Here is a 12,111-nt window from a genome sequence, read left to right as displayed (position 1 = left end):
AAAAAAATGTGGTTTCAGCTATGTCAGGCATCTCCATGTCTGGATGGAGAAGTAACAGTGAAGAAAATATCTATAGTATATACATAAAATTGTCTCAATGGTGATTCAGGTGGTGCCAGTTGCTCCAGTCACTACATTAAAGTTCCACGAAGAAGCTGGGGGACTGGATGGGATTCCCATATGCCCTTAGACCTGATCTGTCCTTGTAGATCAGATGATATTTTCTTCATTCTGAAAGATGAGAAGAGGGGATTTCACTGGGGGGAAGGTGTTAATCTCCGTGATTATGATAGTGGAAAGATGTTTTCTGTTTGCCATTACAAGGTTTAAATCCTCATCACATGTAGCACTTCATCTGAAAATACACATATTCAGTCTAGCATTATGGGGAAAAAAAAATCCATTTTGGCAATATCTGCTGTTAAAGCTGCATCTTTATGATTTTCTTTAATTTTGTAAATTCCTTTATGTGTTAAAGTACAAAGACCATCCTGTGCCATAGGGCAATGCCGAAACAGTAGTGATGTTTAGACAAATCTCATTCCTTTTTGATATTGTAGAACTGATTTAAAACTTAGGATTTAATTTGTTGCATCTCTTTCCTCTGAATTTCATGCCAAAACCACATCATTTTTTTTTGCAATTGAACACAGGTGAGCTTTGACTTGATGGAAACAACTGTGGTGGTGTGACCTCAAGCTGTAAAAACACTAAGCTCAATATTGATTGTATTTTAACCTAAGGTCTCATTAATTAAGAATTAGCATAAAACTTTTCTGAGAAATGTAACAGTCTGGTTTTATGCCTGTATTTCAGAATTTTCATCAAGAAGTCAAGAAAACAGATGATTCAGAAAGCTTGTCAAGCTTTGACAGTCTTGAGGCTGGAGAACAAAATGGAAATTGCACAACCCAGAGTGAATCATCTTTGACTACAGAGTGTGACTGTGCCCTGTACCGTCCAGAAAAGTCACAGACTACAAATAATGGTTTGTTTTACACGGCTCAAATTACTTCTTCTAAAAATATGCATCTAAATAATTGTCTGAGAAATGCAGATTCACGAAACAACAACTTACCTATTCACGAACTTTTAGCTAAACATAATGTTCTAACTCCCGCTGAACATGTAAACAATTCAGAAGAGGAGTCATCTGCTTCTTGCAGATCTGGAAAAAAACCTGCAGAGTTCTCTACCTCCAATAAGCAAGAAAGCTCTGTAAGTAAAGCTTTTGGTTTTCTACAAAATATAAAAGAAAGAAGCAAGCCTCCTTCTGGACTGGCTAACACATTAGCCACCGGTCATCCTGTTTTCAATCCTAGCAAAGCCTGGGCCAGCCCTGACTCTGTTCCAGGAGGAAGAATTCATGATCTGGTGCAAGATCAGAGTTTTCAAATGACCCCGCAAAAAAGAACTCTATCTGTGCAAACCTCCAGTCAACCTATTGCAACATCTGCAATCTTATTTCCTAATCAGGGATGCTCCACTGGCATTCCCAGCACAGCTGATATGTTACAAAAGAAAAAAAACATCAGTACAGAGTTTTCAAAAAATACTTTGGGAAAAATGCCTGAAACAAAAGAAGAAAATATTGAATGTATTGATGACATTAATTCAGGGTCATCTTTATTTCAGGATGTACCAAATGCCCCAGTTCTGTGCGATGTTAAGCAACAGAACAACAGAGAGGAAGAAAAGGGAAATAAAGTAGAAACTGTGTCACTGCTGTCTGATACGGAGTTAAATTCTGGCACTCCTGCACACTACAAAACCCTGAAAAACAATACTCTTGAAAGAAAAAGATTATTCATAAGTATCTTAAAAAAGGAATCTAAATATGAGCCCAGTCATTTCAAAGATGTGGTTATGAATCATGGGATCAGTTTTGGAACTCGACCCTTGTCTTCTATCAGAGACAGTGTAGAACTGGCGAAAATGAAAAAGAAAAGTGCAGAAAGTGAAAAATACAATAGAAAGATAAGATGGTGTGATCAAATTAACCAGATAATCGTAGAAAATAATAACAAATGCTATGAAAAAAACACCAGTGAAATATCTTCTGCACAGCTGCAATATGTTCAAACTACAAATAATGCTCCTAAGACTAATTTAAGTATTGTTGCTCAACATTCAAACCCCATGTTCATAAAAAATCATCAGGAAAACTGTCATATATCAAAACCAAATGTTAAAACCAAAGAATTAAATGAAGAATGCACGTCTCAGAATATATTTCTGCCTACTGGATCCTTTTCTACTACAAAAGCCTGGATGGTATCACAAGATGAAGAAAGTAAACCTTCAATATGTGGCAATAATTCTAAAATTAAAGAAGTTAAGGCAAAAATAACTAGGAGACCAATATCTTTAAGAGCTCGGCCAAGTTTTATGCCTGAGAAGAGGACAGGCACTACGTTAAGACTGCGCTCAGCCTCTGAAGCTGACAAAACTTTAAAAGCTCCCGGGAAATTGCTAGCACCTCACCCACCATCCGTAACTCTGCTGGGAAACAGAAGTGGCGAAAACACAGCCAGCCCTGGGTATCAGCCACTGCTGCCTTCAACTCAGCAAGCTACGAGCAGGAATGATTTCAATGAAAGGCATGTTTTGTTAGCAGATCAGGTTTTAAATAGAAATGGTACAGAAAACAGTGAGAGAATTACTTTTAGTTCAGGCTTGGCCACGGCAGTACCTCCACCTGGCTGCCACGCGGCCAAATGCGAATCTTTGGTAAAAAATACTTGTTCTGCAAATAGCATCCGGGCAAGCGCCTGTCAAGATTGTCCGGTAACCTGCGCTGAAAGAAGACCTCCGAACGCAGAAAATGGATTACATCTCTATCCCATCCCAGCAGCTGCGAAAACAAGGACCTCCTGGCAAGGAGCACATACTGCTCGAGCTCCAAAAGATTCTGCTACTGGTAAGGGTCATGTTTCTGGGTTTGGGGTGGGGGGATGTTCAGACAAAAGTCTTGTTCAATTACATCACAAATTTGTTTTCCGTTAAAACATCCAGCCTTTCATCCATTCACACGTTACAGCCAGTTTTAACAAGTTTTCACCATTTGTCATTGTCGTTTCTATCCTAGTGGTGCCCAGAGGCCTCTCAAATGTCAATTCCCATTTTTAAGAGCTCTCTACGATATTACATGGAAAGGAAGTATTTTCCCTGAGATTATATTCCTGACTAATGAGCAGATGTGACAGGTGGTCTAAATAATGATATCAGAGGAAGTGACTAAGTTTGTATGAGCGAGTTTTACAAGGTAACTGGGGGTCATAGCTTGTTGTCACTGCCACCTGAGTGTGAAGGAAATTTAGATCTACCATGATCTTGAAATGCTGATGCAGTAAATGCTGAAAATTAAGTTTTATGTCCCAGTAATACAATTAATGCTCAAAAAAACTAATTGTAATTTAAAAATAAAGAGCCTCTGCTAGACAAAATCAGTTGTGCTGCAAAGTATGTCTGATTTATAAAGGATTTTAAGAAATTTTAGGACCAATTCTGCATTTTATTAAAAATTAACCTTGGAAACAATATCATACAATCATAGAATTGCTTGGTTGGAAAAGGCCTTTGAGATCATTGAGTCCAACCATACCTGTCCACTGCTAAACCATGTGCCTGAGCACTTCATCTACCTGAATTTTAAATACCTCTATGGATGGTGTCTCAACCACCTCCCCGGGCAGCCTCTGCAAGTGAATATTAAGCAGAGATTAATTGGTAAGACAGAGGAAGGATACATAAGAAATTTGGGGAGAATAAACATTAATCTCCTGGGGTTTACATTTCAAAGTATAGAATCATAGAATATTTTGAGATGGAAGGGACCTTAAAGATCATCCAGTTCCAACCCCCCTGCCATGGGCAGGGACACCTCCCACTAGACCAGCCTGCTCAAGGCCCCATCCAACCTGGCCTTGAACACCTGCAGGGATGAGGCCACCACAGCTTCCCTGGGCAACCTGTGCCAGTGTCTCACCACTCTCATAGTGAAGAAATTCCTCTTTATGTCTAGTCTAAATCTGCTCCTCTCCAGTTTATACCCATTGCCCCTTGTCCTATCACTACAAGCCTTTGTAAACAGTCCCTCCTCAGCTTGTTGGCCTCCTTCAAGTCCTGGAAGGTCGCTATATGGTCTCCTTGGAGCCTTCTCTTCTCCAGGCTGAAGAAGCCCAACTCTCTCAGCCTGTCCTCATGGCATAGGTGCTCCAGCCCTCGGATCATTCTTGCAATCCTCCTCTGGACCCGTTCCAACAGCTCCATATCCTTCTTATGCTTAGGATTCCAGAACTGTTTTATGCATTTTGATTTACCTTATTTCTCCTCCACAGCCTGGTTATATTCTGTGCCCCGGGCACTTGTAATTTGTACGTTGTATACTGGCTTGCTTCCTATTGAGGGTTACAGCTGGAGGCAGAGTTCCTGAAGCTCTAAACCCTGCTTTCAGGTTCAAGCAGTATCCAAAGTGCTTTATGTGCTGGCATCACCCCGAGGATTGGAACTGCAGTTTTGAAGCAAAATAAGTAATTCCCATATATTAAAAACCTACATTTCTAATTTTATCCACAGTAAGACATAGTTTTATCTATCAGAGTGATTCAGAACAGTTCTGTTGTGTAACAGCAGAGGAAGGTGATTCTTGGCCTAAAGCAAGGGTGGGAAATGAGAAATACTATCTGCTTGTCCATTCCAGTTCCAAGTCAAACAGATGAGTTTAAGATATGTGCGACTTAAGTCAACCTGTTTGATTTTACATTGGAAATGAAGTCTTGCATTACCCTGCTTTGCCTCCAGCAGAGACACTTGCCTCTTGATGTCCTTATTTGCACATCAGATCAATGAATCAGAGTATTCACTGGTCCGAAGTTGTTTGCACTGCTAATACTGTCTTCGCTGCAGCTTTAAATGCTACATCCCCGGTGTCACATAGCTCCAGCTATTTTAGAGAAAGAGCTTAGTAAACTCATAAAATTTGGGTGAGTGGTCCTCTCTCAGTATCTACTTAGATTTTGAGTTTTGAAAGCCTTCTTTTTCTTGGCATAGATCTAGTATATCCTGCAAACTAATTAAAGTTGATGCATATCAATAGAGCAACTGAGGATTTTATTTTTCAGAGAAAAACATTACGTGATCACTAATGCAACAAGGGGTTTTTTCTGTGCTTCTTTTTAAATTTTCCTCCGTATTGAATGTAATGTGATCACATTTCCTTTTCTTTTCAGGTGCTATTCAGCACCATGTGTCACATTACAGTCCCCGGGTAATTTAAATATCCAACATAAGAAGGATATGGAGCTGTTGGAAAGGGTCCAGAAGAGGCCATGAAGATGATTCGAGCGCTGGAGCCTCGGCTATGAGGACAGACTGAGAGAATTGGGGTTGTTCAGCCTGGAGAAGAGAAGTCTCCAAGGACACCTTAGTGCAGCTTCCACTACCTGAAGTGAAGAATTTTTTCCTAATGTCCAATCAGAACCTTCCCTGGCACGACTTGAGGCCATTCCCTATCATCCTAATGTGTCATGATATTGAGGCATTATAACATATAGTCAAGTTTCATTTGATCTAAGGAGAAATTCTTCATGCTGAGGGTGCTGACACACTGGCACAGGTTGCCTAGGGAAGTTGTGGCTCCCCCATCCCTGGAGGTGTTGAAGGCCAGGTTGGATGGGGCCTTGGGCAGCCTGGTCTGGTGGGAGGTGCCCCTGCCCATGGCAGAGGGGTTAGAACTGGATGATTTTTAAGGTCCCTTCCAAGCCAAACCATTCTATGATTCTATGATTCCTTCTATTCCTGTTTGTAGTTCACTGTATTTCGGCTGTATGTATCATACATAACTGTGTGATATGGACAGGTATAGCTTGCTCTGATTACATATTTCCAATGTCAGTAGAACTTGCTCTGGTTCCAGGTGTAAGGTGCATTAGTGATCATAATTATTTCATTCTCTAACATATCATGCTTCTTGACTTTGCCACTTTTTTTTAACTTTTCATATCTTTTTTTGCGTGTTTCATAGACCTAGAGCAGTAAAAGCAAACAGCATATTTAAATGTAATGAGCTCTCCTCATTTGAAGTTACCCCTCTAATCGTTTCAGTTTCAGAAAGCATTGCTCAGTTTCTTCTGGCTGAAAAGCTAGCAAGTATGCCAGTTGCAGAAGATGAAATCTTGGCAGCTATGGAAAGTGTGCAACCAGCCAGACAGCCCTTGGTGCCCAACAGAGCTCCGTGCCTAGGCATGAGTGCACTGTCAGTAGAAGAAAAAAAGATTCTCCAGTCTCTTGATCATCTCAATCAAAGGCTACAAAGTAAGTTTGATAACAAATACATCAAGTGATTAAGTAATTCTGTATTTTCATAGAATCATAGATTCATAGAATAGTTTGGGTTGGAGGGGACCTTAAAGATCATCCAGTTCCGACCCCCCTGCCATGGACAAGGACATCTCCCACTAGATCAGGCTGCTCAAGGCCCCGTCCAGCCTGGCCCTGAACACCTCCAGGGATGGGGCAGCCACAGCTTCCCTGGGCAACCTGTGCCAGTGTCTCACCACCTTCATCCTGAAGAATTTCTTCATAACATCTAATGTAAATCTTCCCCCTTCCAATTTAAAGCCATTCCCCCTTTGTCCTGTCACTCCACGCCCTTGTAAAAAGTCCCTCCCCACCTTTCTTGTAGCCCCTTTCAGGTATTGGAAGGTCGCTATAAGATCTCCCCAGAGTCTTCTCTTCTCTAGAACAACCCCTACTCTCTCAGCCTGAATGATGTACACAAGTTAAGGAAGCAGATATGAAAAGGGAAATACAAGAAAACAGGAATTAATTGCTGCATAAATTACAGAGAAATAAAGGCAAAAGTAAATACAGCAAGGGAACTGGGAGCAAGAAAGCTGAAGTTTGCAAATGGTGAAAACTGTGAAAACTATAAGAAAAGTACAGCACGAATATGATAGAAACAATGAAAGAATCAGAGGAGTTAAATGACGGTAAATGACGTAACTGTGAAAATTAATGTGACACTACATAGATACCTATCTTAGAAACTTAATTAGCTTGCCTAATTAGTTGGAGATTAAAACTAGTAATAAGAAGCTGTGAAATTTTACAGGAGGACATTTAAGTACGTGTAAGTATGTACTTGTAAGTAAGTTGTGTTGTAAGTGCTGTGTTGTGTGTCATCTAAGTACATTGCTTTTTAAAACTGTGACCTTTTTTAACCCCCATTTCAGGGGGTTAAAACACTTGTTACAGAGGGTAATACACTTGTTACCACACTGAGTGAGTAAAATCATGTACCTTCACCATGGTCTTTTTAATGAATTACAGTTAGTCACTAACCAGTCTTAACCTGGAATTTTTATTGGTAGAATGAGAGAATATAGGTTGGGTTGGGTTGGAAGGGACCTTAAAAATCATCCAGTTCCAATCCCCCAACCATGGGCAGGGACACCTTCCACTAGCTCAGACTGATCAAGGCCCCATCCAACCTGTCCTTCAACATTTCCAGGGAGGGGACAACCTGGACAATCTGTGCCAGTGTCTCACCACTCTCAGCATGAAGCATTTCTTCCTAACGTCTAACCTAAGTCTTCCCCCTTCCAGTTTAAAGCCATTCCCCCTTGTCATGCCACTCCACGCCCCTGTAAAATGCCTCTCCCCAGCTTTCTTGGAAGACCCTCCAGGTGCTGGAAGATTGCTCTAAGGTCTCCCTGTAGCCTTCTCTTCTCCAGGCTGACCAACCCCAACTCTCTCAGCCTGTCCTCATAGCAGAGGTGCTCTGGCTTAGAGTCACTGGCATTATTTTCTCTAGCTTTAGATTTCTTTATTGACACTAAATTTTTTGTTCATGTAATAATCTGTAGCTGCAAACTTTAAAAATATAGATATAACAGCTGTTATATCTATCTATATAACAGCAGCTGTTGATAGGAGAAAAAGAACAATGCTATTAAACTACATTTACACACTTTCAGGAAGTTTCGTCTTAAATATTTGATCGTGAATCATATTTCTATGGTAGCATTTGGTTTATATAATATTTATGATATACTTTTGTGCTATTTTTAGATGTTCGAGAAGCCATTAGCAGAAACCCATCTGCTTCAAAAATTTTGCAGATAATCAGCCCTCCGGTAAGGATTTCATTTAAATACGTCCAGTTTTAATTCCTACAGGCTGGCTTTATGGCTTATTTTATAGTAAAAATATATTTTGAAATATTGACATCAAACTGTTCATTTGGCTTGCCAGATTTTCAGATTTCTATTTATGTAAAAAATACACATATGAACTTTATACGCATAAAATCTTTGTACGCATATGAACTTTATAGTTGTATAAACAGGCTTTAACAGTTTATATCAGACTGCCTCATCCTCTGGCTTCATTTTCCCTTTGAAATCTGAAGAAACTTGCAGAATGAAGGAATTTCCAGGATCTTTTAAGGAGCAGTAATTTAGCAGGGTCCATCTGAGCTATATATAGCTCATAATTAATTTGTGTTTCTTAATAATGTAGAGATGAAAGGGGAAATTATGCATGGTAGTATGTAAAATACTTGGTAATGCAATTAATTCTTACTTTAACCTGCAGATATCTATGTTTTATAAGTGGTAACTATTACCTTTATTTAATAAGTGTTTGCATTTGATTTCATTTATTCCAGATCTTGTCAGTTTGAAACAAAATAATTATGATACCTGAAATGTAAAGAACTGAATAGGCAGATGAGCGTCCAAAGTGCAAAATCTATATTTCAAATATTCACATTATGATGCAGGAGATACTATTTAAAATTCTGTTTTCTCAGTCTCCTCCTTTACTATATATTTGTACTGAGGAAAAAATATAGACAGATACACAGCTACCTTTATTGGATCTGTGTTTTACTAAAGCATTTTTGAGCTTTTATGTTCTCGGAGACTTTCTTCATGGACCCACCAATGCATTTTCATGGCTTTCAGTACTCAGACTTCTTCATGGGCTGGTCTGTGACAAAGCTTTCTCCTTCTGATTCTTTATCTACAAGATTTCTGTTCCATGATTAAGATATAAATACTAGACATTATTCAGACTGTACAGTCTCTGGAACCATAGGCTCTCTGATGGACATTTAAGACCCTTCTTTACCTACATAAGCATTTAAACAGGTGTCCAGCCATAGATATACAGTAAGATCTCAGGCACTGGCTTGGAATTCTTCTTGATGATAAGAGTGAACAACTGTCACGCAAGATCCCAGCTGCAGAAAAAGTATAGATGACTGAAATTTCACCAAATCTTTAGAGAAGTGATGGGGTTTAAAATTTTTACTTCACCGAGAGAACAACCTGCTTCAGTTCCTGTAGTTTCAGAGCATCGATGTAAAGTATGGATGTTCACTCAGTAATTAATGTGAATGATAGAATGGTTTGGGTTGGAGAGGACTTTAAAGATCATCCAGTTCCAACCCCCCTGACATGGGCAGGGACATCTCCCACCAGACCAGGCTACTCAAGGCCCCATCCAACCTGGCCTTCAACATCTCCAGGGATGGGGCAGCCACAACTTCCCTGAGCAGCCTGTGCCAGTGCCTCACCAAGGCATCAAGAAATCAATATCTTCCATGCTCCAATTTAAAGTCATTCCTCCTCCTCATCCTATCACTCCATACCCTTCTAAAAAGTCCTTCCCCAGCTTTCTTGAATGACACTGTACCCCGTAACACCAACCTCTAAATCCAGATGAAGCTCCTCAGTTGTTTATATAGTGGCAAACAGATCACAATATCATCAAATGATGTTTCTTGAATGTTATGTTATACAGAATCATGTTTCTGTTTATATCCATGTATATCTCATTATTCTCAATTTATTATAGAGCATTCAGCAATGTATGGCCTCCCCTTTGGTGAACACCACGATAGCCTCGCAGCAGTACCAGAATGCTTCTTCAGGTAGCAATCGATTGCAATTGTACAGGAAATACTGACATTGTCTGCTCCAGGATACTGCAGCTTTATGTACTTTGTGTGTAATGTATTGACATTGTAAATTAGCAACAAAATAAAGATGAATGCAGTAGCTCAAATAATAAATCTCATAGAATCACTCTGTTGGAAAAGACCTTTGAGATCATTGAGTCCAACCATACCTCTCCACTACTTGATTTGTATCAGTGCATAATATACAGAGTTTCACCTTTTATCTTTATATTGGTGGCTGTATTACAAGTTACTTCAATGTGTTGCCCTTATTCAGAAGCTACATCTGAATGACTCTAAAACTGTCTGTGCTCCCAACCTCGTACTTCTTCTTGTATGTGCTCCAGCAGATCTTTTTCAACTTGTCAGAGATTCACATTCCCGAGATTTTCCCCACAACATTTATCAACACTTGCACTTAAAAAGCAATTCTTCCACAGCCCCTCATGAAAAGAACCTCAGGCTGAAGCTGTCAGGAAATTAGGAAAAAAGGTGCCTCAGAAGGAACCATACAACTAAAGGTATGTAGAAGCACATCGGGAAACTTCTTTACATCAATGTCAGCTTCAGGCTAAATCAATTATTCTAGAAATAGATCAATCATAGAATCATAGAATAGTTTCGGTTGGAAGGAAACTTGAAGATCATCCAGTTCTGACCCACCTCCCATAGGAAGGGACACCTCCCAGTAGACCAGGCTGCCCAAGGCCCCATCCAACCTGGCTCTGAACACCTCCAGGGATGGGGCAGCCACAACATCTCTTGGCAACCTGGGCCAGTGTCTCACCACCCTCACCATGGTAACCAGCAGATAACCATAAGCACCCAGCTAGGTCATCAGCAAAAGCTGGTTTTTTGTTTCCCTGAATGGCTTTACCTATGTAATCCGGATTACACAATCTCTATATAAAAAGAAATAAAGTGAGGACAAGAGGCCTGGAGATAAGGACCGCATTCCTAGTTTTAAGAGACCTAGATGGAGCCAAATAATGTATTCTTATAGCCTAAGAACACGTCTCAGTGTCTTTCTGCAGAGGTATAGGCACTTGTAGTTGTCTTTGAAAGCATCGGTTTTGGAGAGACAGATTGGTTTTGGGAGTCTTGGTTGGCAGATTATAGTCCCTTGACTTGAAATTCACCTGTAGCAGATAACAGATATGACAACTTTGGTGATAAACCTGTCTGCATTTTTTATGCCAGTTATTGATTAAACACCTTTTGTTACTTAATTAGCACGATACCTGAATCTGTGAAGTTAGTTGATTGCTAAGGAGTGGTGACTTTTGGGGTTTTTTTCCATCTTTTTGCTCTTCCTCTGCTGCTTTTATACAAAGCAGATAAACATTGAAACAAGCTATAGAAGACAGATAAATCATAGAATGGTTTGGGTTGGAAGGGACCTTAAAGATCATCCAGTTCCAACCCTGCTGCCATGGGCAGGGACACCTCCCACCCCACCAGGTGCCTCAGGTTGGATGGGCTCCAACCTGAGGTGTCCACCATCTGGTGTGGTGGGAGGTGTCCCTGGTGTGGTGGGAGGTTGGCTCAGGGCCCCATCCTACCTGGCCTTGAACACCTCCAGGGATGGGGCAGTGACAGCTTCCCCAGGCAACCTGTGCCAGTGTCTCACCACCTTCATTGGGAAGAATTTCTTGCTAATGTCTAACCTAAATCTTCCCCCTTCCAAATTTAAAGACATTAAATACATGTAAAATTCCCACCAAAAGGCATGTGTGTATCCTCAGTACAAATGAACAAAGGCCTTCTGAGTTGGAACTCAAAATTGGTTTGCACTGAGAATACTGAGCCCTCACATCTCTGTTTGTATGCAGTACACTGTGACATTCCAGTATGACAAGGATTTAATATTTAAATAGCAAGGAAAATTTTTCCCCACAGAGATTAAGAGAGGGGAAGGCAAATAATCCAAATACCAGAGGCCAGGGATCAAAACCAACACTGTTAGTCAGCAAGACAGAGCACCAGCTTAACTGGGTTTCTTTTCTTGTTAGTATGTTTAGGTGGCAAAACCAAAGCCCATCAGTCAGCTTCCTCTCCTAATTACACGGGGAGATTTTTTTCAAAACCAGGTGCCTGCACTTAAGTGTCTAGAAAAACATTTTCAAATGTGTTGTTTGATTTAT

The 12,111-nt window shown here is 40.3% G+C and overlaps 1 protein-coding gene across 1 annotated transcript in view; it reads left to right on the top strand.

Moving 5' to 3' along the window:
* The window catches only part of CEP126 (centrosomal protein 126), a 38,142-nt gene extending 28,006 nt beyond the window's left edge, over window positions 1-10,136 (top strand). Inside the window, exons 7-10 of the mRNA XM_069858862.1 lie at window positions 817-2,920; window positions 6,106-6,315; window positions 8,074-8,138; window positions 9,865-10,136. Coding sequence (XP_069714963.1) covers window positions 817-2,920; window positions 6,106-6,315; window positions 8,074-8,138; window positions 9,865-9,975 — 2,490 coding nt within the window. The 3' untranslated portion in view covers window positions 9,976-10,136. The remainder of the gene's footprint in view (window positions 1-816; window positions 2,921-6,105; window positions 6,316-8,073; window positions 8,139-9,864) is intronic.
* Window positions 10,137-12,111: the final 1,975 nt, after the last annotated feature.

The sequence above is a fragment of the Phaenicophaeus curvirostris genome, chromosome 1 (assembly GCF_032191515.1).
Source record: "Phaenicophaeus curvirostris isolate KB17595 chromosome 1, BPBGC_Pcur_1.0, whole genome shotgun sequence".
Classification (NCBI taxonomy): Eukaryota; Metazoa; Chordata; class Aves; order Cuculiformes; family Cuculidae; genus Phaenicophaeus; species Phaenicophaeus curvirostris.
The sequence above is the reverse complement of the archived record's forward strand: the minus strand, read 5'-3'. Positions and strand labels throughout refer to the sequence as shown.